Genomic DNA, 27,805 nt, shown 5'->3' with positions numbered 1-27,805 from the left:
TATTAAGAATCCTACAAGTTCACAGAATTATTACGTTCTTCACTTGTTCTTCAGACAGCGGACTTTTTTGTCATTCATTCAGTTAATGCTGAAAAGAGTATATCTGATGCAGTGCCGAATGATTCATTTGCAGCTTCTTACTTATTATTTCATCGTCTAATTACAAGTCGATAGCATATCACTATACATTATATATATAAAAAAATATATTATACATTATATATTATATTGTACACTTGTTGTTATATTTCTTGATGGAAGTGCATTTTTACAAAAGTCAGTAAAACACTGTAAATGTTATGTCAGTTACCTCACGAAAAGCGGTCGTAACAATTGTTTATATTTAATTAGTTGACAAGTCGTCGTGAAAATTATACTTACATTGTTTTTGCTGAAAATCTGATTTCATTAAATAGACTAACATTTGTTTTCTTTCTAACGTTCAGGATATTTTGAAATAATAGAAGCGAGAACTCGTGGTAAGTTTGACCACCCCAAGGCTGGTGTGAGATTGGAAATGAAACAATGAAGACGGTATATTAGGAAATTAACTTGAAGAACGATTGTAAATGCAACACTTACTACGCAAAGTATAGCCTCTTTCTTCTAATGTAGGTAACCAACTAGGTATGAAGTTACCACATAATTCTGAAGCAAGTTATCCACTTTCAGCATTTCATTGCTTATTTAGTGGTATGGTAAATTCTACAATTCGCAACTATCTACCGACTCATAAAATCGAATATTTAAGTGGTAACGGTAAAAACGACCGCAAGCGAAACGACCACAGAATTTCGCGACATCTAGAAACTGTTAGGTCGGGTGACAAAGGCTGTCCATGTAGTAGGTAATACAGCAGTTGATAAGTGCCGAGTGAACAGAAGCAGACACATCGCCATGAATAGCATATTTAGCCCGTAAGTCTTCCTTGACCATGTTAATGTGTTATCAAAAATTACCTTTTTTTCTTGAATATACCTCTTGACCACACTTAATATTTACAGGTCACAGTGGTCGTTCGTGCTGCAGCAGTTGGAATTCTTAGTAACGAGGATTCATGGCCACCTAAAACTTGCCGTTTTCCAGGCTTCTACAATAACTTAGGTAAGGTAAAAAAGATTATTCCTCTCAGGACTCTAAAATATTATGTATACTTATTGGTTTTCCTGGAACTTCACAAAAATACATTTGTTGTTAGAAGATGCTGGTTTATGATGTAGATCTTAGTAACTAATTGCGAATTCTCCTAACAGCCTACGCCGCAAGGCATTCCCTATAAAGATCAATAAATAGGTAATGAAATCATTATCTCTCTAGCGTTATTCCATTTAACACAGAGACCGTGTATCTAACCTGAAGATTTTCAGTCTTGCTTTTTAGACAACCGACTGCCTGTCTGATTCTACAACCCGAGAAGGGAAAATCTGCCTAATAGATTATGAAATAAGCTGTACAAATAAAATAACGTCCTTGTAAAATAAAATAAACCGTAGAGTAGGCGTCTTATAAACATGAGACGGCGGCGGTGGCTGATAACCTTGCACCCACAGATACGAGCGTTTACGACACGCGGCAATCGCCGTAATTTTATTATTTTTAACGCAAATACTTTTAAAATATTCGTGCTAACTAATAATACACAGCCTTTTATATAAACAATTTTTATAAATGAAGTAGTTGTTTCGGTGGCTGATCATCTCCCTAGCGTTAAGTATTAGCATTTGTCATAGGGTCCGCTTACCTGAAGCTTTGACAGGTCCGTTTTTTTACAGAAGTGACTGCCTGTCTGACCTTTCAAACCGCGAAGGGAAAACCAGCCCAGTACAGGTTGTTTCGGTGGCCGATAAAACACAAAAATTGGAAAAGCCATGTTTGCATGAAATCTATCAAAAAGGTTAATTTCATTAGTTTCAAATAGGTAGAATGGAATATAAAGGAAGTAAGGGGCAAATGATTTGGGCGTAAAGGTAGAAAGTTACCAGAATACTTCATATATTACGAAACTTTTTAATGTATTCCTGGTATCCACATTCATTTTTATTACCCGTGTTTACATACTTGGACGTATGAACGTACCTAGTTATAGGCGCTTATCTTTGTTAATGACATTATTATCAGCGTCTCTGACACAGTAGGCAGGTTAATGATAATGACTATTATAAGGACAAGTGGCTTCTTTATCAATAGTTTTACGGATACCTACTTTAAATACAGCTCCTGTCTGGCAGGTTATAGACTGGTATGCGGTCTACAAAGTTCCACCTTTCGTCCGAATTTTACATGTCGAAATAATTAATTACGCACTGTATGTAATTGATTGGGTATCTAGGGACCCTATCTCACTTCCTAGTGGTACCTACCATGTAGGTAGCACCATGGTAGCGCTTCTCACAAAATGTATGCATTTGTGTAAAGGGTAGCTATTATCTGGTTTCGCAATAAATAGAAATTGATATTTGATTGGTTCTTAGTCTATTTTTGACTGAAATAGTCTATATATCAATATCAATTTAAGGTTTTGTTTTAGTAGATATTCCAAAATAGATGTGTGAACCGATACAGTCCTAAAAAGCTTTCGTAAAGTAAAATCAACATGTTCCTGAATTTTCCCGCGCCGGGTTTAAGCCTTCAGTTGATTTTGCTAAAAGTAAATTCATGAATATAGAAAATAATGCCGACGATGATACAAATAGTAAGGTCAAAAACTAACCAGGCAACATGCAGACGAATGCATACTTCGCCATGCTCATTCTTACGACACTCACAAAATCCCTGAATCAACTTCATCTACTACAAGGTAAACAAAGATTGTAGATATATTTCGCCAACAATAATGGCACAGACGTCACATTACATACGTCGTCTACCACATGTGCAAACATGTCCGCCATGTAAATTGCATATTCAAATTATCCTCCATTGCAAAATTAAAGAGAGAAACAAAAAAAGTGAGTGGCACGCTTCATTCAGCGCCCCACCCGCCTGAGGGTAATATGAATAGACACGAATCGAGGGCGCAACACCCTTCGCAATCAATTGAAAACCCTCATCTATTAACTATCTTCCTTCCCATTCTCACTTCACATAAATCATATCACCCGTCCTTGTCTAAAACACGATTTAAACGGCGCGAAAGTTATGAGTATGCCTCGTGGCAAGCAATTTTCAAGATGATTTTTTTTTGAATTTGTATTTGAAGTTGCTAAGATTAATAAAAGCATTTTACTACATGTTTTTATTTAGTAACATATTTTAAAATATATTTGTTTATTTATTGCCTTCGATTGAAAAGGCATTAACGTCACATTTCATTTGACAGTCGTGTTTGATGTATCAAGTATGTTGATGTATTAAAATTTTCTTTGATTTGGAGTTAAGAAAAAAGAATCATGGAAACCAGGAAAGGGGTTACAATAGGGTTATTAGGGTTGCAATAAAAATAAAATTTTAACTTGAGATGTTTTATTATCTACTGCACAAACATAGCTTAAACCTACATAATTCATCTAGTATTAATTAACTGTGCATCACCTTAGAATTAACTGTTAATCTGTTTAATCTACCATCAAATATGATTTCTGAGATCAATTTTTCTGCGATAGCTCTTTGCATTCGATCCAAATCTTTCAGTTGAAGGCCGACTGTTGTGCCAAATGATTCGCATTCTGTTACCGCACTGTCAGGTAAATCTGATAGGGAACTATGATCATTTTCTTGTTTCATAATATGTACTTCGTTATCTTCTGTATTGTCATCATGATCATCCGAGGTTACGCTGTCATTTGTCTCCGAGAAATATACAGTTTGTATCGCGGGATATTTTCTTTTTCTCTGTCGCTTCTTTGGTTTTCGTTCTTCGCTAAATGTTATTTGTTCCTGGAAAAATGCATCATTGAATACATAGATTCACGTCTTTTAATTCTTATAAGGGTAAGAAAATCCACCAGGAACTAATTTTGTATTTTACGGTATGCAACGTTGCAGTTACCTAGAAGATAAGGACTAGTAATGATGACGACTAAGCGACTAACTATAAGGAATAGGGGGCAATAATAAATAAGATTTTTATACGTACTTCGTCCGGTGCTCTTGGTGTTAGTTGGATTTTGCTAAACCTACTGACGTCATTCAAAAAGGTTAAAAGGTCGTAGTACCACAATGTCGGTGTGTGTTCCTCCACGTCGCCTTTTAAACGAGATAACAATACCTGAAATATAAAAATATGAATTATAATATTTGGAATTCTAGGCGAACTAGAATATAAAGGATTCTGCGTGTTAGTGTATAATAAACTACCTTTTTATGTTCCCGTCTATAAGCAGCTCTCATATGTTCAATCTTAGTTTTCAAGTCTGCTAAGCTTGCTCCTTCATGAATCTGCCGATACTTTTCAAGTAGACTCTCATATGCCTGATCTTTAGCTTCTCTAATGCAGTACTCAACTTGTCTGTTGTCCCATAAGCAAGGCATATCCTTGTACAGAAGCAGGAGTTCTGTAAACAGTTGTTTTTCTGTTACCATTGTGAACTGACGGCGCGTGGTCCCCTTACTATGTCAGATGGGGTACTGACCGGCCTGACATCCACCCGATATTCCCTTGTGCAACGTCGCCAGTTCGTCAGATGAAAGAATTGCGCGCGAATGTCTCCCTCTAAACCAATAGGGTAGAAAGAGAAGGAGTGAATAAACTTGGAACAGCTGCGTCACACGATCGGGTTCGGTGGAGTAGCTAACTTAGAAACCATGTTTTTGTATGAAGTTTAGTAGCTAAAAGATATATTTTTCAGATGAGCAAACGCCTTCATTTTTAGTTTTTAGTTGAAGTTACATATAACTAAATTATTATACTCGGTAAACTAGATTCGTTTAAATGGAATTTTAAAGAACGAATAAGCTATTAAACTTAGTATTAAAGCTAAACTTTGCAAAAAAATCAATACACAGTGTTGTTATGTTACGAAACGGTAACCAGTTGACTAAGATTTAATATTCGCACGCTACCGAACACGTGCGAAACAAACTTTGAATTTCATTTTACCAATACAGTTGCTCGTTTCATCAAATATGTGTCTTTTGTTAATGTTTTTCTTTATTCCATAAGGTGCATGTTTTAAAAAAGTCCATGACCAAATTAAGACATCGTCCCGAAACTTATGTACCTATAATTTATTTCGATGTTCGATTCATCAAAATTCTTGCAAACTAAACTAAATCGCTCTCTCGAAGTCCTGATGTTTAATGTTAATTCGTCATTCCTTCAACGGTTTTAAGGCAATTAGCCTGCCAGATGTTTTCCTGTGAAGGAGAGCCAATGTCACTCGTTTATCATCGGAAGACTCATTAATTTTACTTCTTGTTACGATTATAAGTCAGTTTAAAAGCCACATTATTCTATTCCGCAATTAGGTGCAGATGAAGTTTAAAAAGTCCGTACTTGAGAAGAATTTGCAAAAACGGCGGAAAAGGCGAATCTTTCGGTGAATCTCTTGGGTGAATTTGTTACATTTTGAAGTTTTGATAGCAACATTTGTATTTGTACTTTATAGTTATTTGTTTGCTTTATAAATAGCCTTTTTCCAAGCAGACCTAATTCGCCGAATAAATTATTTTAAACTTTTTATACTCAGTATTGTTTCTTCGTTAACATTTCGCCGTGTCAGTAATTGACGGGGCACGTGCAAACTATTTCTTCTTTTATGCTTATTTTTATCAATTAGACCATTTATATTGGTGCTGTCTACTTTACTTTCTACGAAGTGTAAATGCGATAATAATTCATTGCTGTCAACACATCACCTGTCCCGTCCTAGCGCTCCTAGCATTTTTATTTTTGTGCTACTTTTTTGGATATGTAGATTGGTAATAAAACTACATTAATATTATTTAGTAGTGGATTTCTTACATCATAGTTAATTTCAATTTTATATTTCTACATGGCTCAAATGTCAATATGTCAATTTACATAAATATGTAATAATAATAGAGGGTTATGTAAAACGTGGTATAACTGTTGCGTAGTGGTTTGGCTCGATGCTAGGACGCAGACAGTGAGCGGAGGAACTGGTTGCCAAGGGACGTGAGACGGGAGGTGCGGGCCAAGAAGCGCTGCCGAGCACCGCGCCACCTCGGCCGACACGCAAGCGATCTCAACTACCAGGCGCACATAGCTCGCCAGGAGCCGCCGCGTGCCTAGCCACTGCCCGTGCTCGTGCCGTCTCGCTTGCGCTATCGACGACCCTCATCCAACCAAACGAGGCAAACAACATTCTTCAGCTCCGCCTACAACCCAAATCATATCATGTACTCTCGTGATAAGGTTCTTTCTGCGTTACTATTTCGAAACTTGATATATTTTAATGAACCCCATCGCCCGTTCTGTCTCAATACGAAAATGGAAGCGTTTTCTGAGGCGCGCTAGGAATTTCTGATGTATTTTACGAATTTATGTTGCCCTAATAGCTTCGATGCTTAAGGATCATTTTGGCGTGGTTGACATTCCTTTTTTGTATTGGATTGTGAATGCCTTGAGAACTATGAGCAGTCGTGTCGGACGGATAAAAAATAAAGTGGAGGAAATTATAAGGTGGAATGTTTGGTTTGTCGGCATTGTGTCGGTTTTTATCAGTATCCATCGCCCCGCCGCCAGTCGCTCTGTTGCGTTGCTCTGAAGTTTATAATCTGGTGTGTTGATTGAAGTAACAGCTCCAATACGGGACTATGTCAATTGGTTCTATGCGAATATTAGTTACTAATAACATGTTAATTTATCTGACAAAAGTATCTATAGTAGGTATGTACGTCGTGCATTCTGTAAATAAATAGTTAGAGCCCTTTGAATTTAGGCCATTGGCATTAATAAGCTAATTAAATACAGAGTAATAACTAAAATAATCATTTACGATTCATATTGGAAACATGCCAAGAAAAATGATGCCAAGTATATAACCACTAGAGTAAATTAAATACAAGTAAGTACCTATAATGTGTAGGTATGAGTGAAGAGAAACAGTCACAAAATCAAAAATGTACCGCGAACAGTAAACGTTCTGTTATCGTACTCGTTTATCAACATTATTATCGCCCTTAGCCCCAGTCGTGCGACCAATCATGCTACCGAATCGTAGAGAAGATGGCGCGTGCCGCGACATAGCGGGCACTCATACCAGGAGGACATGAACCGACGGAGTTGTTTACAGCGAGTGCATTGCGCAGGCCCGTCGAGTGGCACGGATTGAAAGAACTCAACGCTGCGATAAGATACTGTAGGATTATGAACCGTAAGATGTGGAGATAAGCTTTGTAGTAAAGTGCAGTTGGTAATGTTTGGTGTGTGGTCGACACGAGGGGAATGTATCAGACAGCTGCTCGTGCTGTATGCCAGCCGGGTGGGCAGCGCGCACTGCGCAACTCCTCAGACACACGACGTCACGCACGCGGCTTACACAAGGCTGGTGTGTGGTTAATATAGGTTATAGGCAAGCAATAGCAGACCGGCTCCACGTGACTGCCAATAAAAGTCAGACGTGTAATATCAATGTGGAACTTATTATAACAAAACCGTATTTGAATAATAATAACATGAGGAAGACGAAGATGTTTTAAGGGTTAGAATAAGACTAGTAAACACACAGTTTATCAAAAACAATATTATAGCACGTACTTTAGTTAAAATTGCCCGGTCCATTATTAAACGTAAAGGTTTTCAAAAAATTTAACTATATTAATAATAAGTACTGCATTTTAAAATTCAAATATATCTACCTGATTACAATACTGTAGCAGCATTAAATAACGATACTACAAAAAGAAAGTATTTATTTTGAAACGCATGAAACTTGATGAAACAAAAATAAAAACTCCAATTCCGTCGCGCCCGATGAGGTCGGTGCGTTTGTTGGGCAAATGGAAAGAAGCCCGCGGCCGTGCCAGTGCGATTGCGCGCAACTCTACATCGCCTCAGTACCTAGCTACATCTACACGAACACGAGTATACCTATTCTAAAACAGGCTCATTATACCCACACATACAGTGTTCTTACTTTAGGGTGGAAAGACCAATGTAAATTGAGCTCCATTAGTCCATCGGTTTCCCCGTTTGCAGTTTGGTCATGCGAGCTCGGAGAGGCGCGGGGTGTCAGTGTACGCTGGTCGTGTTTGTTGCTACACGCGAGTGCCGCGAGCTATGAGCTCTGTCAATGTTCTGCGCTCCTAGTAAGCTGCGTACAGTGTGGCAGGTTGCGACCGCGTCGGAGCCGGTGCCGGGCGGTGGTGCGGCTGTTGCCGGCTCGACGACACCACCCGCGGCACCCAACAAGCCACGCGACACATGCGCCGCTCCCGACATGGGAGGGTCCCTTGGCAACGGCCCATCGACACAATTTGCGTCATCATGCTTCTGCCTAATTGACGGATGAATCGCTTGACCTCAATGCGTATGGCAGCAGCGTTTAACGAAGACTGCTTTGTTTTCAATGGTAATCTATGTTAATTTGATTTGTATTAACTTAGCTGACTGAAGATAGGTATTTATTGAAATGACAATTTAATAAAAGAAATTTTATTTATTACAAAATATATGTACTCAATCAGTAGACAAAAATATAAATTAAGTACTAGATATTTACGTTAGAACTTAAGGATAGTCTGTTTAATCTCGCGTTGAATATTATGTCCGAGATTAGTTTTTCGGATATAACTCTTTGCATGGGGTCGAGTTCTTTCAATTGAAGGCCGACGGTTGTGCCGAATGCTTCTGACTCGGTGACTCCGTTGACATTTAGTGTGGTGAGCGAGTTGTGGTTGTTATCTGGGTTGAGCGGCATCACGTCGCTGTCCGCGTGATCCACGTCCTCGTCGCTATCTTGTTGTTCTGGCAAATAGATCGTCGACATACTGATCGCTTTTCTCTTCTTCACACGTATTTTAGGCGGCGAATCGTCGAATTCAAGTTTTAACGTTTCCTGTAGACAACGGAATATTATTATAAAGTAACCTCCTGAAGTTTCTGCTTGCCTGTTATATTAGTAATATTTATACATAGATGAAAATATATCAAATACAGTAAATAATATATCTATACGTCAAGACTGGTACGGATCAACTAGACGGCCACTGTACAGACAATTTGATCTTGTGCAAATAAATTCCAGACGATTAATTGTTAATTTGATATTACATCCAAAAAAACTTAAAGAATAAATACAAATAATGTTGACATACATCACTGTTTTCTCGTGGTATTGATTCGAGTCTGCTGAAGTCCATGACGTCATTCAAGAAGAACATTAATTCATAGTACCAAAGTTGAGGTAAATGTTCAGGGTCGTCGCCATTTACTCGAGACAATAGCACCTAAAAATAAACTTTATTGTTAATAATGTAAAGAAATATGTAAGTAACTTATTAAGTGGAACTATAGAACGCAAAAGGATTTAACTGTTTGCGAAACGAAGGTGTTCATACCTACCTTTTTGTGTTCTCTTCTGTAACAGCAACGCATATTTTCAATTCTCTTTTTGAGGTCAAGTATTGTCGCGTCTTCTTGCAATACTCTGTACTTTTCAAGTAATACTTCGTACGCCTGTTCTCTTGCTTCTTTGTTGGAATACAGAACCTGTCTGTTGTCCCATAAGCATGGGAATTCTCTGTACAGATGAATGATTTCTGTGAGTACTCTTTTTTCTAGTGACATTGTTGAGATGTCGGACCGACGTAGCGTCATCTTCCAGCGCAGTCAGACGCGTACTAAACGCCGTGTGACCGACCGCCCGATCCCCTCGTCGGGCATGCAACGTCGCACGACCGTTCGGTCCGACGGAAAGTAACGAGTATTGCTATCTCCCTTTTATAGTATTGTGTAGAGAGAGAGCGAGCGAACGACAGCTGCGACGCGCGATCGGCTGACGCCATGACATGTCTGCGTTGTCAGTCGTCATGTCATTATGATTGTAAATAATATATTAAACCTGTTTGTTGCGGTGGTGTGGATTCCCGAAAAATAGCTCGAAGGAGATTAAATCAGTATTTGATAAGCAATCTACTTTTACTACCTACTTGTTGTTATACTTATAATGGGGTATTATAATCTAGGTTGGTGGTAGGAATATAGTTTTAATTTTAACTATCTGGTATTTGAATTTTAGTTATAACCGATCAGACAGTAGAAACTAAAATACCTACTATTAGCACACCTACTACATAATAATAATATTATTATGTAATATAATTGACTACTTGTTGACTAAGTACTAAAACCAACATAACATTTTCCCGTGTGTGGATGTGGCGTTAGTTACATGTACGGTAACTATGGGCCACTAATACATACATATACAGAATTAAAACACATAATAACGGGTTCTTACCGCGTTTAAATGGGGATATGAGACTTCCGATATTTCGACACTGTTGCAAGTGCCATGACCACGGGATGACTGATGAGATTGGAGTGGAGTAGGTAGATCCATAATTTTTCTACGGGCAGACATATCGAAATATCGGGAGTCTCATATCCCCATTTAAACGCGGTAAGAACCCGTTATTATGTGTTTTAATTATGATAATAACCGCGTAAACTTAAAACAATGTATACATATACAGGATGTTAGTGATACGTACCGAATACTGAGGAGGATGATTCGGCGCATGATCCTGAGTCAATATGAAGTGAAACTTTCCGTCGTCCCTCAAAGTTTTCATTACGGTGTCGCTATCACTCTGCATGGATGGCGTCTAAGCTACTATACATAAAACATCAACATGCCACAGTCTACCTATATACATAAAATATCACTGCAGGGCACAGGCTTCCCCTCAATCGACTGGAGGGGGTATGGAGTATAGTCCACCACGCTGCCTAAACTAACACGGGCGTGAAAATAGCCCTACAAGGTCATCAACAAAGTACTTTCACGTACGTAAACGTTTCTTACACGTTTAACGTTTATTTCTTTCTTTTAACACATAAACACAAGTAATATTATCCCGGGTGCTGGAAATGTCTATAGGTGGCCGCCATTCGGTTTGACTACAGTCTTAGGCACATATGTACAAATAATACATGCCTCGATTCCGAACACTTCCGATTATTCTTCCGATTATGGTGTATAGACAGAGGGCAGTAGCAACTGTCAGTACTATTCAGAGGCGGAGGACTGGAGTCCTAGTACGGTTTTGAAATAGACTATTCTGGGCGTCATCCCTCTCGTTCCGGCCAAGTAGTTAATGCCATCTGCGGCAAATCTACAATAAGTCACGTAAAAAAAATCATCCCTCTCGCGTCAGACAGAGTACTGCGGGGTGGAAGGCAAGAGGGAAACTACTGCCCTAATTTTCCCTAAAAAATTGCTTGGGACAATAGCGTGGCTCTTAAATTAGTGAGGAATGATGTATAGAAAAGAACAACCTGTTGGTGAGTGAAATAAATAAAATTTTACCAGGGAAATGATTCCCGTGGTAATTATATTAATTATATTCTATTACTGATTATTATGAAAACTCTAGATAGCAGGCAGATAAATAAGATGGATCGGTATGTAACGTTGGTAAATGTTTACATGCTTCGGAAGACGGAAGTGTATAAGATAACTTTGATAATTAAGTTTACACAAGGTTTGTTTAGTATGACGAATTAGGTATTTTATTTTGTGACCATCATAGATACTTAGCTGGGCACAGATTTCCCTTCATTCAACAGGGCGGCTCAATCATAACCCTGACAACAGGGTTGATGAGTTTGGTATTCCACTTCACAACCCACACGATAAGAAGAAGAACAGGGTGTTAACTCAAACTCCATTGCGCCATTGCGGAATGATAGATATTTCGGGTTATTTGTCAAACCATTTGCTAGTTTTCAATCCGCCGGAAGGACTCCATCTTGGCCTAAAGATTACTTATTGACAATTAATTGTATTATTCAGTTAAAGTTTTTAGCTTCTCTGCTGGAATAAAAAACATAGAACACGTTAATCTGCTTGTCTTCAAAGCGTGTCGTAGAATCCAACAGAGGGATTCTGTCCTTTCTAACGTGATGGATAATACAAATTGTTATGGACAATAGGCTGATCCCTTATCACCATATGGTTCGTGATATCCATCAACAGCGGCTGTGTCTTCTGATTATTTGTGGCTCTTCCCATCTCATTACGGAATACGGGCGTATGTATATATTTTTGTTTGTAAATAAAATTTGCATCGCATTTGAGTTTGACATAAAATGATATGTGGATAGTAAATATTTGTTTTGTGGTCTGACAGAAGCTAATTACGATAAAATAAAAGAGGCTAGTGCCATTTGACCAAGAACTGCAAGTTTTGGGTATGACATCATCATCATCATAGGCCTTATAATATGTTCCAGACGATTCGTGACTATCACGCGAAGTCACGCTCTTTTTTATATGCCAATTCTGGAACGGAAAATTATACAGCACACTCTGCAGGAGAAGCCTCTCCCACGCGTGTCTCTCGTGGTCTCTGGAGGTTTATGTCATGGGAGAGAGTCATTCATCTCTATTGTACACATTAATATATTCAATAATGACAGAAAATAGGTACAAACGTTATGGACTGGACTTATCTAAATCTCTTCCAGCCAACCCCGTATAGTGAGCGATCGAACTGCTCGAAGACTTGAAACTTGCAGACTTGTAATTTGACGCAACACAAACTCCCTTAACAAAATGTAGGTAAGAATACAGAGTTTTTTATATAAAAAAAAAAGAATCGGCGGAAGTAAAATAACACCTTGTAATACAATCTACAGGAAATTTCGACAGCCATCAGCTTTTTTCCACGATTTTAGAATTAATCAAACGTAGGAGGTCGAAATTTTATTACCTGCTAAGTTAAGGTTTTGTTACATAAATGAGTGAATCCATAAAGATTTAGAATGGTACGTCTAGAGTAAAATCAAAAACTAAGTAGGTAGGTATGATAGATAAATGATTCTGTGTCTTAAGTTTAACATTAATAGGTACTAATGTTAATGTTATACATAGGTTCATATAAAGATTATCTAAAATGTTTATCTTACCAAACTGTTTCCTAACTCCTTAATATGTCTTTCTTAAATTTAACAACCATAACATCGTAAATATATTGATAACATTCGTAGTGTAAGTTTAGTATAAGTAATAGGTGTTATTTGCTTGATAAACGTTGTTAATTATTTAAGATTTTTGCTAACAAGACAGTGTTATGTTATCAGATTAAGATGTAAGTACTTATGATGAAATATAGAAAATTTAAAAACAAAGCAAATACCCTTAGGAACAACTCGAATAATTGAGTCTGAATTTAGACTCTGCCCGGCTTGACTTGAGCTACGGAGCTAATAGATTCCCATCCTAACCAGATTTTATCTTCTTTGTAACCACAAACTCAACTCAACTACTTAGGTAACTAAGTAAGTATAATGAATTTCACATATACTTACGTTGACTTTAAATATAATAACGTTCATCTTACGTTTTGATGCAACTTTTGTTGGAACTAATCTTATAATATCATCTTCTTTTGTTGATCTCTTTGATTGGATGGCTTGAGTTTAAATAGGTACGTAAGAATTTGCGAGGAAATTAATGACTGAAAACTTTATTTCTTGTAGAAGCGTATAGTATACATGGGCTCATCATAATGGTGATGAAGTATTATTTAAGAAAGAAAACAGTAATGAATTTTGTAGTTTCCAAACATAGTTCATTATTTAAAGTATCAGGCAAATAGTTTTTTCTTTCGTCATTAACATTAAGTATTAGATAGCTATAATTGTTATTACCTATGTTTTAATAAAATCGAATATTCGTTATTGCATATGGACGCACATACAAAATACATTAAAAAAAAGCACAAGAAGATTACAGTACAGTAAATCGGCGATTACGTAATTAGTTTCTAATACACCGTACTTTTCTCTTGCAAATAAAATTTTCCGTTCAAAACTTTTGAGTGTTGCTTACGAGCAAAAAAAGTTACGAAAGCCACAATCTCCGTTTTCGTCGAATCCCCAACGTGGCGTGTCCAGTTTAGTGCCGCCTCTCTAGAGTACTCGAGTACAAAGACCCAAGCGAGGGGTGAGGGGAGGGGAACAGCTATTGATCGTCTCCACGACTTTACAGCGCTTTCGACGCTGCGTCGACTTGTTTGAGCTAGACGACTTGAATGTATGAATATTTTCTAAAGCGCAACATCGCTTCATTGTTTGTTAACTATATTTCATTTACAAACACTTGAGTGAGTATATTTGATTTTTCTGTGTTTGAGTGTTATTTATTCTACTGTGCTCAAGATTTCGCTTATAATGTGGTTGGAAGTACAGACAAAGATACATTTTAAATAAAATGCTCGAAATGTTTACAGACGCCGCTGTCTTTGTTGTCAACTTGGAAGTGTCTGACTGGTGATTTCGTGTCCATTCTTATTGTACCTCTATTTATTTTACAACTCTCTCTTTAGCAGTTTCTTCTAAAGAAAGTATCATTTGCACCATCTCCTTCGAGGTATGCCTGCGCCTGTGAACCGCGTACAATTCAGAGATAATCAGAAAGCCCCAAGTCACAAGGAATTGGCAGACGTGATTAGCCTAATCCTACTTCAACTTGGCGCATGCATGGATGTGTCAACTGTTTGAGTTTTACTTACAGAGCAGTATGTTTTCGAAACAATCAAACCGTTTCAGATCCAGCATTCATACCAGGACCGGAATTAAACCTGACTTTTGCAGACCATTATCCTTTGTCAAAGACTAAATGTAGTGTAGTAGTTAATATCAACGCAACGTACTCGAACTCGTACGGAGTACTCTGCAGACCAGAGGTTTTGGTTCTGGTTCTCCTGTGCTCATGACTCTGGTTGTGGAATATGCTTGATACCGGGACCTTCTTGCTCTCGGTTGATTAGGAAATTATCCAGCACCAGTATTGAGTCAAATCAGTCTTCCATAGCGTGTCTATTTGCGTTAGCTCTTCTCAGTCTACGTTTTCAAGTCGTTCAAATGTGTCCACATAAGACCACGGGTCGATATAAATAAATATAATGTCAAATCGGACGCATTCGGACGATTTCATACAAAATGGCTAATACATTTTTGGCTTTACATGCTTCCGGTTTTTCCTTTTGTCTACAGATATTCTTTACTAATCGGGACCGATTGTTTCAAGAATTACTGGGTTTGAAATAACGGAGTCCACACCGTGGCTTGGCCTGTGATCAAAGTATAGACAAATTCCGACGTCTCAAGTTTCTTAGGTTTTTAGGAAACATCCTCCTGAAAGCAGCCGGCAAATATAGCAAGATTAATCTTTATGGATAATAAAATTGAAAACTACTGTGGCTCTTGACATGAACTTTGTATTTTAACATTGATAGACTGGTTAGTTAGATACTGGTTTAGGTAGTTAGGGTATGCATATCGGAGGTAGGTATGTAACCAGGTTTGAAGGTCAGACAGGTAGTCGCTTGTGTAAAACACCAGACATGTAAAATCAAAAGATTTTTACCTGAAGGTTAGGCAATTGGATCCAGAAGAAACTAGGACAAAGCTAGGGAGATGTTGATGATGATGACACTGGATTAACTAATTTAAGGAACGGTGTTAATTATGACCGCTTCAAGCAAGGTCGGAGTTACCCATTACCTAAGGTTTATATTCTATACTTTATTAATTGCATATTTCAAAAGATAATTAAAGACATACGTTTTAAATACAAACCGGCAGTACCCTGTAACTGGATACCTCAAAATCACCGCATTTCTCTTCGCCAGAGATTGCTTATCTCGCAATCCCGAAGGTAAAATACTGCCTCCGCAGGCCCTTAGGTACGGGCGCGATCGAGATATAAATTATCGCTTTTATAGCGAGGCGAGTCGCCTGGGAGAAGCCGCATGCAGCCCATAACACGTAAAATGCATGACCAATCAAAATACCAATGTCGGGTCACGAACACATTCGCACTGTGTAGCACCGACTGTACAGCTTTGTGCGGATAGGAGCCGTCTCTCTGTGTGTGTGAGAAATGCATTAAGTTTTATGTGTGTGCATGTCGGGGTCACCCACACTAATGCAGTGCTCACTGAGATGGAACACGCGTTTGAGGGATAACGGAGGGCTTACGCTTATTAATGTGGGATTTGTATGGATGCGAACACGTTATTTTGTTTTTAATTTATTTTGCTGTGGTGAAGGTCATTACAATACAATACAAAATGTTCGTTATTAGTTGTATACTATATTACTAAGTATGGAATTGTGATGCATTTTGGAAAATAACACTCAGATCATAATGAAGCTTGAAAAATTTTACAGCAAATGAACTCAATGTTACGAATTTTAGAGATTTGCAAATCACCTACACTTAAATCTATAATCTAAACAAAGCTAATAACAAACTTAAACGTGACCGCTAAGTACTACAAGTACGCTTAGTGATGCAACCAAACTCTCAATGTAACGAAAGGTAAATTGACCAGAATAATACTTTATAGTTGTTGTAACTTCAGTAAAAAATCGGAATTAGCAGATACAGATTATCGAAATACTTTATATATTCTAGATTTACCACTTCCGTGCTATGACGCTGGTGATGATTTTAATTAGGCTGGGTCTTTTAAATAATGTCGTAGAGAGACATTGTGCCTACTAACATGACCTTCATGTCTACCGACATGACCTCATCGGCTGGTCACCTGTCCCCATATTCATCTAGAAATTCATTCAATAGTTGTCGTGTGATTACATTGGCTTCGCCGATTCCATTAGAATTCCGGCTCTGAGTTAATAACAGTGATATGTTTGTAATATACTTACTGAATACTTAACAAACTCTTTACCTATGTTACAGGATCAATAAATTGACAATTTAAATAAACTAAAGGGCATGTCCATGTTATCGTGAGCCAGGCGTCTCGCTGAGCCCCCGCCCACATAAAAAATGACATCTAAATAAATCCATTAGGCGAGCGGTTCTTCCTGTCTGTAAGCCCCTTTAGTCGCGTCTGTAGGCGCCTTTATTTGTGTTTTGACAGCGGTCTCGCTTGTCCCAGCTTATAAAGTTATGACTTATGACGAGAGACGCAATTAACAGCTTTCATGTGTGCCTATAAAGATGTCGTGGTATCTAATCTTCGACGTTAGTGTGTTTGTCGATTAATTTTACGCCTTTAATATCTTTTTTATTGTTCTGCTTTCTAAAAGAACCACCGCGTGGTTTTCTAATTCTAGATACAAAGTATGTATCATCGTTAAACATCGTAAATTGGAAACAACTGCCATATGAAACGGCTAAGAAACTGATTAATATTTCATTACTGTGTTGCAAACTTGTACAGATTCATAAATTAAATAAGACCTAGCGAAACATATTATAGAAAATTTATTTCGCGAAACTTACGTCATATAATTAGTGCGGCTCCTGATATCTAGGTATCTATATTAACTACAAATCTACTTCACGTCAAGGAAGGCATTTAAAATACTATCTTATACTTAGCACACCCAGGACACTCCATACAAACAACTGTATTTTACACAGACACTACACATTGACATTATCGTACACGCGCATCTGTGTGTGTGACGTCTGATACCATACGATTCAAGTCTAAACTTTGTTCGAGAGGGATGAGGTAAACCTAGCTAAGACGCTGGTGGAGGGCGGAGAATTGCCGCTCTATACGTAGTATTATTCCTTATACTATGTTTATAGTATATGCTACGTGTATGTATATTAAAAGCCTTTCTGTGAAGATGAGTATCGGGACCACTGGTCATAAAGTATCGATGATCCGATCGGCCGAGAAATATGGCGAGTGCTGCTACGGATAATGTCGAGAAATCGGTCGTTGCCATATCTGAACACGCTGGAGAAACAGGAGAGAACATGGATAGTTGTAATATTGATATTCAAGAAGAGTAGTAATATGACAAAGTACTTATAGCGTCCAAAAACTGGACAACTGAAACAAAAATAAATCTTTCTGTCGATTGGAAGATCAGATTAGCAGCCGCTTCTGTAAAAACTAGACCAAGGGGTTTAAAAAAGAAATATTGCAATTTGACATTTGCGCATATAAAAGTAAGTGCGCAATGCAAACAACTGTCAAATTGCAATATTTCTTTCTTAGATAAATTGCTTCGATGTGGCCATTTTAAACCCTCTGTTCAATCTTCAGATTAGTTAAAAGGACCCCGTGAAAAACGGGTAAACGACGATGGTGCTGGTTCAGTTTATCTATCTTAACGATAATGAAGTAAGATCGCTGAAAGCAAAATTATAATGCGACAAGAGTCTTATGTCCTATATACACGCTACCATGCAACACCAACCAATATTTATTATACGCCTGTATAATGGCAAGTTTACAGAAATTTATATCTTTTTTATCTTCCTTTATCTACTTTATATCAAAATGATACGCGTTGAATAAAGAAGCCATATCAATTTTATTGCTTCCATTCGGAATATAAAATGTAGGTACAAACTTAGAACAACTCCGCTGTAGATGTTTTACAACTATCGATCGACGCGGGAGTTTTACAGCGACGAGTGTTTAGCCAATCTTTGTTAGTGTTTTATTTATAAAAGCATAAAACAGTATCCCTATAAAACCTCAACATCCCGTTACATCTTTTATATCTATGGCTATCTTGTTTTTATAGCAAAACATTAAATAGTATTGTGCGCAGTTGCAAAATTTTATGGTACTATCGACATGATAGTTTTATGTCTGCGTTTGGTAACGTTAGGTAATTATGTACTTGTTTTATATTAAAAAAAAATATAAATAATATATAAAGAGTGAATTTTCAGTCATCATCAAAGAAGGGACCACAGAAGCTTGGTAACACTAAACTGCTTATTTATGTCGTTGCATCACAACTTCTTATTCTAGCCATTTGTTTCATTTAACTTCGATATTGATTGAATCCAGCCAAATAGTGAATGCCGACGCGTAAATCTTTTGTTTTTTTTGACGTGATTTATTGTAGATTTGCCGCAAATGGCATTAACTGCTTGGCTGGAGACGCATAGACCGATGGCATAGGTCTTAAGGACTACTTACTTAACACTTTCAAGGACAGAACGTCTACGGTCCTACGGTCAAATCCATGATATACAAATTAGGAGACAATAGAAAGCAATCACGGAAGGGTCTGGTGAGGAATTTGCCAAATTATCGTCTAGAATCCGAGGGCCCGAACATTATCCATCGAATGGATAGGGTATCCTCCCCAATAAAGGTCGGTTATTGGATTAAAATGTTACGAATTGAGTAAATTCCTGTTGGAATTAGGAGGTATTGGTGGAATGTAAACGGGAATTGGGATTTAAATTAGGCCAATCTTCAATAAGTAAAATCATATTAAAGGTTTTATGTACAAGTTGTTGGATTGTGATTTTGTTTTGTATTTTAGGACATGATGGGGTGTTAAGTTTTCGTTTGCTTTTTTATTTAGTTTCAAAATTATAGGTCTAGATTATAATAATAGATAAAACACATAATACCACGCAACCCAAACACCTCAAACAATGTATAATAAAATGGATGATAAGTATACTGCGTATAAAGTTCAATTTAGCTTAGTTTGTTGCGTTACCTGAAAAGAATCACAAAAATGTTTTATAACAATACATACGTGAAACATAAACAGCGATACAATTAAGTGGGTACTCATAAGCAATAACAATGAAACAGCCATTATCACATCACAAATACAAAATGTATGAAATGAAACCTCAACAAATAGCAGTGTTCGCGCAACACCATCCGATGCAGCAGACGAAGCACCAGTAAGACTTGACCTGTTATGTCCCCCGCCGTTCTTCAAACATCGAATAAAAGAGGGGTTCAGCGAAAAGTGAAGGAAGGTCTGCACAATCTGGTTGTGGAAGTAGGTAGTAATCTAAGAGCATTAGAGCGCAGTGTCGCGTGAAGCGCGGTGCGTTGACCGCTGCGTTCGCGGCAATTCCACCATTAATAGGGTTGTCACGAACGACGGTTTTGATAAGTGCGGGTCTAATGTTTTATTGAGTAGATTTCGTCGGATCTTAATCGATTAGCCGAACTGAATCATGAGAAAATCTATGCATAGTTCGTTGACGAGTACACAGTCAGATAGAAGCATTTGATATTTAAAGTAGGTACTTTACGATTAAATGCTTCTAGAAACAATGTTGCTACAAAATCAGATGGTTTCACCAACGGTTGTTGCATACATGGAGATTATTTTTAAATGTAGGTAGGTAAGGAAGGTATATTTCAGTTTCTAGTCGGACAGAAATATTTAATGGAAAAAGCCAAGCCAAAGTGAATATAATGTAAATGAGATCTAATGCCGAGCTCTCTACTGTAAACTGGTTATTTTTTGTTTAAAATTAAAGACTAAAACCCGACTACAGAAAAATACAGAAATGTATGAAACAAGATTGTTTTTCTCTGTCATTCTTCTGAATAGTTATGTTTAGAGGATGTCGTGTAGGGGCGCAATATTGATTTTTACGCAAAGTCACAGCTTATAACCACCGGAAGATCAAGACGCTTCTAGTGAAACTTCATTTGTTAAATTCTGACAGGTGGTTTAGAAGTAAGGTGGTAACAGACGTGCAGACACACATACTATACATAGCGGTTAAACATATAACCTTCCTTTTTACTTTGCCACAGTCGGGTAAAAAAAGAAACATGCGGATTGCTAACGATTAGCCCAAAACGCCAGCAAGGAATAATCTTAGAATTATTAGATTTTACAAAGTCATAATTTGGTCATTACGGAGAAATTAATGTATTCACAATAGAAGAATCTCAAAAAAAAATTGAGCTTTTCAATTTGAAACTAGCTGTTCCGTGTTCGATTCAAATCGACTCGACTGACATCACTAGGCCCATCATTTTCAGTCTATTCACATTAGAAGCCATATCAATCATTAACGGGTGTGCTTCAAGTAGGAACTATTAAACTAATTGAAAAACGTGAGTCGTGAAGTTGTTAACGATTTCAATCTTAATAGACAATAATTATGATGCGTACAGATTGCTTAATTATATTTATATAGGCTAGTAACTACATACCTATTCTTAGTAATAGCTGATTGAAATAACGATGTGAAACTACTTAATATGCTGTAGGTAATTCATTTGTCCAGTTTACTTAGGTGATTGCAGGGGATATACTACTTAGTTTTTAGATTATACTGTGGTGCTAATTCCTGTAAATACCATCTAATTTTATTTTAAGTTATATCTGTCATTTTCTTATCCGCCGAAAAGAAAAGGGACGGGTAATCGACAATCATAAAATTTATGGAACACACGTCAATTTTAAGCACAAATCTAAACCAACCGTCTAAAAATTTTACATCCGTCAATAACCCGACACAGTTAAGTAGACAGCACGTCAAACGGATTGCATACCAGCGACGCGACGTACCTTTTGATTCGCCCGGGTTATTCATTCATTTACTCATTCTTCCTAAAATTAAGAGCTGTGAATCATCCGTCCCTTTCCTTTTCGACGGATATGAAAATGACTGATATAACTTAAAATAAAATTAGGCGGTGTCTGCAGGAATCGGGGCCTGTATATTGCTAAATTAACAATTATTAAGTGTTATTTTGTAACATACAATACAATACAAAAAAACTTTATTGCACATATAAACACAACATTAAAAACAATTACAAATGTGACAAGAGAAGTACAATCGGCGGCCCTATTTCTAAATAGCAATTTCTTCCAGGCAACCTTGGGGCGAATGAACTTAACACAAATATAACATCTAAGAAACACTATAATGACAACGACAAAAGACAACTTATTTCTTACAGTTTCTTTTAGTAGGCACGTGAGAGTGATAAATTAAGGAGTTTACTATCTTAAACTATTGTTATTTTTTCGTCGTAAGTAATAGTTACAATTTATTATACTTATTAAAAATAAATAATAGAAAATTATTTATTGTTTGAATATTCATAATTCGTTTGTGAACACAGCTTTTTAAAAAGTGTATTCGTCAATATGTCTTTTTTTTTGACGTGTCTTATTGTAGATTTGCCGCAGATGGCATTAACTACTTGGCCGGACAAATGGGGAGCGCTGAAGGCTCTCACCCGGTACAACGTTTAAGACAACAGGTCTGAGGGTGCCCAGTTGGGCGCGAACCTCGGCTCAGGGCGTCGTCTGAGAGGAAAAATATTTAAAAGAATTAATCGACCCTAGTGGGTCGATAGCGATAAGCGCTGAATGAAGGAACCAAGTCGATGTGTCTAAGAAGTAGTTGTTTTTTATAAAACTTACTTTTTAAGAAGTAGTTGCCTTTTTATATTTTTTTTTTGTATGTTTTTTAACATTTAGTCGCAATCGTTATCATCATAGGCCTTTACTTCTTGATCAGATGATTTATCTAGTTTTTCTGTGGCAACGTCTTAATCACAGTCACAGTTTAGTCGCAATCACATACCTAGTAACTAATATAACGTGAAACACGTTTTGTTATTAATTCATGAATGTTGATTACTGTTGGATAACTGAGATTAGTGATATTTTTGAATCTGAAAAGTAGACTTGCCCATACAAAACACCGACCAAAGGAAAGGTACTTACAGGATTGTTGAATTTGGTTTCTTCTGACCCCGGGGTGCTCTGGAGACTGCTAGTGCACTTTCAGATTAAGTTTAAACAGCACAACTTGAATTAATACACTTTTATGTTATTTTAGAAATTTCTTGTATAGAAACGCGCGACGGCGGTAGTCGAGTCCACTTTATTTTTTTTTTTTTCTGGCTTGGGGTGGCGGGAGTTTTTGGCGCGAACCAAAGGAGTTTTTGGAAGGGATTCATGGTCGGTGTCCTAACATTTACCCCCCACCGAAATCAACAGTGATTTCAAAATAGGTAATAACATCACAAGAGTAGAATTATTAAATATACTACTTATAATGTACTTTATTGTTGACAAAGAAAACTAAGTTATATTTTTTTATAATAAGATAAGCTAATGGACTGTATAATAAATAATTAAGTGTATGAATGATATTATTATGATAGAAATAAATAACAAAGTTATTGGTCCTGCTCTTTTGGGAGAGGACTCAATTTGGAAACAGGCCGTTGTAACCGTGAATTTTGTGTACGTAATGTAACAACGCGAACTCTACCATCACGTCCAGGGTGAATCTGTTCTACACGACCCAAACTCCATTGTTGACACGGTACGTTATCGTTATGAATTAAGACCAAATCGTTTACGTTTAAGTTAGGTGTATCAACAAACCACTTCTGCCTTTGTTGCAATGTGTGCAAGTATTCCGACTTCCACCGGCGCCAGAAGTGCAGAGCGGCCTGCGTAATGCATTGCCATCGTGTTAAACGATTCAACGGTATATCTGAAAGATCGTAATTGGGAGCCGATACCAATTGACGACCGACTAAAAAGTGTCCTGGCGTAAGGACGTCGAATTCACTCGGGTCATTAGACAAACTACACAAAGGGCGCGAATTTAAAATCGCTTCTATGTTAGCAAAAAGAGTACCCAACTCTTCGAAAGATAAAGCACGAGTACCTACTACGCGCTTCAAGTGGTACTTTGCCGATTTTATTCCGGCTTCAAAAATGCCCCCAAAATGACTACCTGTCGGGGGGTTATATTTCCATGTCACTTTTCTGACTGTAAAACCGTCAATAAGCTGCCGTTGACTTGCATTATAAAATTGAACGACTTCGTTTAAGTGTTTACCGGCCGCGACAAAGTTTTTACCGTTATCCGAATACATGGTGTGTGGAAGACCACGCCTAGCCGTAAACCGATCGAATGAAGCTAGGAAGCATTCAGTAGTCAACGCCGAAAGGACCTCAAGGTGAACCGCACGAGTCGAATAACAAACAAAGAGACATAAGTAAGACTTTGAGATTCTGGCATTGCGTCTATTTGTTTCTTTTGTATAAAATGGACCTCCAATATCGACACCGACCGTGTGAAACGGGTAAACGTCCTGTAAGCGGCACTTAGGCAAAGAGCCCATTTTAGGTTGATTTACAGTGGGCCTATTTCTGAAACATGTAACGCATTTGGAAAGGCGAGACCGTATAACACAGCGAGCGGCTATAATCCAATATTTTTGAACTAATATGTTTTGTAAAGTCCTAGGTCCGACATGTAAATAAACTTTATGATAATAATCAATTAAAATGTTCGTAAAATGACATTTTTTCGGTAAAATTAAAGGGTGACGTTGAGTAAATGGTAAGTTTGCGTGTGAAAGCCTACCCCCCACCATGAGAAGACCACGGCTATCAATGAACGGGTCGAGTTTACGTAGGCTTTGAGAGCATCGATTACCTCGTTTTAATGACTCAATGTCATCACCAAAATGTTCGGATTGAACTATTTGAATAAGTTTATCGTGAGCTTTATTTAACTCTGCGGTGAGCAATGCGCCCCTGATTCTATCAGGCCGAGAAACCCTGGAATTGTGTAAGAATCTGAAACACCAGGCGACTATGCGCTGCAGTTTGTTAAAATTCGAATATTTATTTATTATATTATCAAAGTTATTTTTTAGAGAGACACCTTCAGTGAGTAATGACGTACTTTCCTTTACAGGTTTTAGTTCCAGGGGTTCTCCTTTGAACTCAGTTAGAGACCTCACTGGCCACATATGTTGTGGATCGTACAACCACTGTGGGCCGCGGAACCACTGATCAGCGATGTGCAGCAACTGGGCCGGCGTGGCGCCGCGCGAACATACATCGGCAGGATTGTCAGTGCCGTTGACGTGATACCATTGAACACCGGCTGAACATTCAGTAATCTTAGCCACACGATTCGCAACAAAAGTTTTTAATTTGAATGCAGGTGTATTGATCCACGTCAACGCCACTGAGCTGTCGGTGAAAGCCAATACTTCGCTGATCAGTACTTCCTTGGCTAATATCGATACGACATATTGTAGGGTTTTCGATAACAAATGAGCGGCCATTAATTCAAGACGCGGAATCGATACTGTTTTTAAGGGCGCAACCTTAGATTTTGATAACAGTAGGCTAACCTTGACATTGCCATGCCCGTCCTGACTACGAATATACACGACGGCAGCGAAACCATTCGTCGACGCGTCACAAAAACCCACAATTTGAGCTGTACTGTGATTTTTCACAAAAACATGTCGGTCATGTTTTAGTTTCGATAATAAAGGTATTTGAGATGAAAACAAACGCCATTCATTGAGAAGCGCATTAGGCAGCGCGTCATCCCAACCTAAATTGGCGCACCATAACTTTTGCATAAAAGTTTTAGCGAGAAAAGTACAAGGCGCAACGAACCCCAAAGGGTCAAATAACTTAGCTATTTCCGACAACACGGAGCGCTTCGTCACGTTACTTTCCATCTGTGTGGTACGGAAGGAGAAAGCGTCTTCTTCAGGTAGCCAGTGCAGGCCGAGAATCTTGATAGCCATAGTTTTGCCGTCATCGAACTGAACAGGTGGTTCGAGTTGATCACTAGGCAATTTATTTAAAACTTGAGCACTATTACTCGACCACTTGCGCAATTCGAAACCGCCAAGCTTTAGCAATTCTACCAACTGATGTTGAAGTGTCAGCGCGTCGTCTACACTATCCACTGACCAAAGCAAGTCATCAACGTAAAAACCTTCACGCAGAGCACGGGCGGCATCAGGGAAACGATCGCCTTCATCCGCGGCTAACTGCTGTAACGTGCGAATGGCTAAAAACGGGCTGCTGACTACCCCGTAAGTGACTGTGCACAACTCGTACATCTTTATAGGCTCGTTGGGCGAATCTCGCCACAATATGTGTTGAAATTGACGTTGTGATTTGTCAATTAATATATTACGATACATTTTTGATATGTCACCGCATAAACAAACGTTACGTAAACGGAAACGTATTAATAATTCCACAAGATCAGCTTGCAGTTTGGGCCCCGTATATAAAACGGAATTTAAAGATTGATTATTTGTAGTTTGACACGAAGCATCGAAAACTACGCGAAGTTTTGTCGTACTACTATCAGGCTTATGAACGCAGTGGTGGGGAATGACGTACGCCGATTCCACTTCCGATACGTCACCGACACAGACCATGTGACCGAGCGACGCGTAGTCGTCCATGAACGTTTTATATTCGCCCCTTAGATCGGGTAAACGAGATAATTTGCGTTCCAAATTTTGATATCGTTTTAATGCAATTTGTTTAGAATCGCCCAGTTTCGCGTCAGGTTTGAATGGGTAGCTCACAATGTATCGACCGGTATCATCACGCTTATGGTCACTGACAAACATCTGTTCAGCGATGACGTCATCTGGATTTTTAGGTACGTCACAGGATAAACTTTCGGTTTCCCAGAAAGATTTAATTAAATCGTCCACCTTAACTGTGCTACTAGTGAACATACAAGTCGACACACCGTCAGCACCGGTATTCACTGACAGCTGGCCTGTAATGACATACCCGAAAATGCTACTTAACGCGAGCGGTATCCCTTGACGTGACGGATGATACTTGCCACCATCATAAATGAATGGAAACACGTCACTGGCAAGCAACATGTCAATGCGACTCGAGCGATAGAAAGTAGGGTCAGCCAACACCAAATGTTTATATTCGTTGACTAAATCCTGTGACAAAGTGACAGATGGCATATCGCCAGATATTTTCGGAATGATCACAGCTTTTATATTAAAAACAGGGTCATTAGACATGGTCGGCTTTAAAGTGCAGGACACCATACCGTGATCGCGAACTACTGTTCCGCCTAGGCCCGACAATTGAGTGTTACACTTTTGACGTGGAAGCCCTAATCGCTGTGCACAATCATTTGTGATAAAACTGGTTTGAGAACCACTGTCGATCACTACGCGCACGGGTTGATATTTGCCTGAAACATCCGTAACGTGTACAACCGCAGTACCCAGCATAACTGTCGACCCAGACGAGCATGACGATGCCAAGGAGACCCGATTCTGTTGATCGTTATTAAAGTCGTTATCACAACTGTCATCAGAGCCCGTGCTTATCAAAGTTACATTGGAATCTAAATGCAACGTGTGATGATGTTTGTTTTTGCACACCGTACATGTTATCTTCGATGGGCACTCATTAGATGTGTGACCTTGACGCAAACAATTTTCGCATAAACGCAAATCTTTTATTTTTTCAATTCGCTGCTTAGGAGACAGCGCAATGTATTCGTAACATTTATAAATCGAATGAAATGGCTTATTGCAATACAAACATGCCTTCTTAGAATTATCAGGGCCCGCATTGCTCGCCAAACAGGTTTTTGAATTGACATTTTTTGTAATAGGTTTACTATTATTATTAGTTTTGTTTTGAACCGCATTTAGAATGGGTTTATTTGAAACGGGCTTTGAAACAGGAGGATTAGACATTTCCAACATACGCGCCTGATTCGATACAAATTCGCTTAATGTTTTAAAAATAGGTATTTCCTTTATACCGATTTTTTGTTCAAATTCTCGTCTAGAAACCGGGTCCAGGTTACGTAAACCGATATAACAAAGAATAAATCCCGCTAAATCATCGATTTTTAATAATTCTAACGCTTGAACGCATTCTTGAAATGTCTCTAAAAAGGAATTCAATCCGCTAACAGATTCGTTCGGCAAAGGTTTGAACGCGAACAATTTATCCAAATAGCGGGTAGCTATAGCACGCTTATTTTCATACCTGTCCGACAGAGATGACCAGACAATATTATAATTGTCACTCGATACAGGCAAACTTTTCACTATTTGAAGTGCTGGCCCGGTTACTACGGAAAGTAAA

The 27,805-nt window shown here is 38.1% G+C and overlaps 2 protein-coding genes and 1 long non-coding RNA gene across 5 annotated transcripts; 1 reads left to right on the top strand and 2 right to left on the bottom strand.

Moving 5' to 3' along the window:
- The first annotated feature begins 323 nt into the window (after positions 1 to 323).
- Positions 324 to 3,231, top strand: LOC126367514 (uncharacterized). Its single transcript, XR_007566499.1, has 3 exons — positions 324 to 479; positions 1,005 to 1,104; positions 1,773 to 3,231. It is a non-coding gene; the product is annotated as an uncharacterized LOC126367514 (long non-coding RNA).
- A 250-nt stretch (positions 3,232 to 3,481) lies between these two features.
- Positions 3,482 to 7,898, bottom strand: LOC126367506 (uncharacterized). 3 transcript variants are annotated; one of them, XM_050011049.1, is made up of 4 exons: positions 7,762 to 7,898; positions 4,297 to 4,493; positions 4,076 to 4,207; positions 3,482 to 3,876 (listed from the first exon to the last, which is right to left on the bottom strand). In XM_050011049.1, the coding sequence occupies exons 2-4, from the start codon at positions 4,468 to 4,470 to the stop codon at positions 3,517 to 3,519; spliced, it is 666 nt and encodes a 221-aa protein (XP_049867006.1). In that variant the 5' UTR covers positions 4,471 to 4,493; positions 7,762 to 7,898; the 3' UTR covers positions 3,482 to 3,516. The 3 variants fall into 3 exon arrangements, with proteins under 3 accessions (XP_049867006.1, XP_049867007.1, XP_049867005.1); XM_050011050.1 differs by lacking the exon at positions 7,762 to 7,898 and adding an exon at positions 7,661 to 7,747; XM_050011048.1 differs by lacking the exon at positions 7,762 to 7,898 and having other exon boundaries at positions 4,297 to 4,666.
- A 643-nt stretch (positions 7,899 to 8,541) lies between these two features.
- On the bottom strand, positions 8,542 to 9,761 carry LOC126367503 (uncharacterized). Its single transcript, XM_050011046.1, has 3 exons — positions 9,467 to 9,761; positions 9,220 to 9,351; positions 8,542 to 8,960 (listed from the first exon to the last, which is right to left on the bottom strand). Exons 1-3 carry the CDS (start codon positions 9,719 to 9,721, stop codon positions 8,613 to 8,615), a joined length of 735 nt encoding a protein of 244 aa, XP_049867003.1. The 5' UTR covers positions 9,722 to 9,761; the 3' UTR covers positions 8,542 to 8,612.
- Between the last annotated feature and the right edge of the window lie 18,044 nt (positions 9,762 to 27,805).

Source organism: Pectinophora gossypiella, chromosome 6 (genome assembly GCF_024362695.1).
Source record: "Pectinophora gossypiella chromosome 6, ilPecGoss1.1, whole genome shotgun sequence".
Taxonomy (NCBI): Eukaryota; Metazoa; Arthropoda; class Insecta; order Lepidoptera; family Gelechiidae; genus Pectinophora; species Pectinophora gossypiella.
Note: the sequence above shows the minus strand (reverse complement) of the source record. Positions and strands in the feature narration are given on the sequence as shown.

Excerpts from the sequence above, each read along its gene's own strand:
- LOC126367506 (XM_050011048.1), bottom strand. The coding sequence starts at position 4,521 with ATGGTAACAGAAAAACAACTGTTTACAGAACTCCTGCTTCTGTACAAG. Across the intron at positions 4,208-4,296 it reads ATAGACGGGAACATAAAAAG|GTATTGTTATCTCGTTTAAA; the intron begins GTAGTTTATTAT and ends TTTATATTTCAG. Across the intron at positions 3,877-4,075 it reads CACCAAGAGCACCGGACGAA|GAACAAATAACATTTAGCGA; the intron begins GTACGTATAAAA and ends GCATTTTTCCAG.
- LOC126367503 (XM_050011046.1), bottom strand. The coding sequence starts at position 9,721 with ATGACGCTACGTCGGTCCGACATCTCAACAATGTCACTAGAAAAAAGA. Across the intron at positions 9,352-9,466 it reads ACAGAAGAGAACACAAAAAG|GTGCTATTGTCTCGAGTAAA; the intron begins GTAGGTATGAAC and ends GTTTATTTTTAG. Across the intron at positions 8,961-9,219 it reads TACCACGAGAAAACAGTGAT|GAAACGTTAAAACTTGAATT; the intron begins GTATGTCAACAT and ends CGTTGTCTACAG.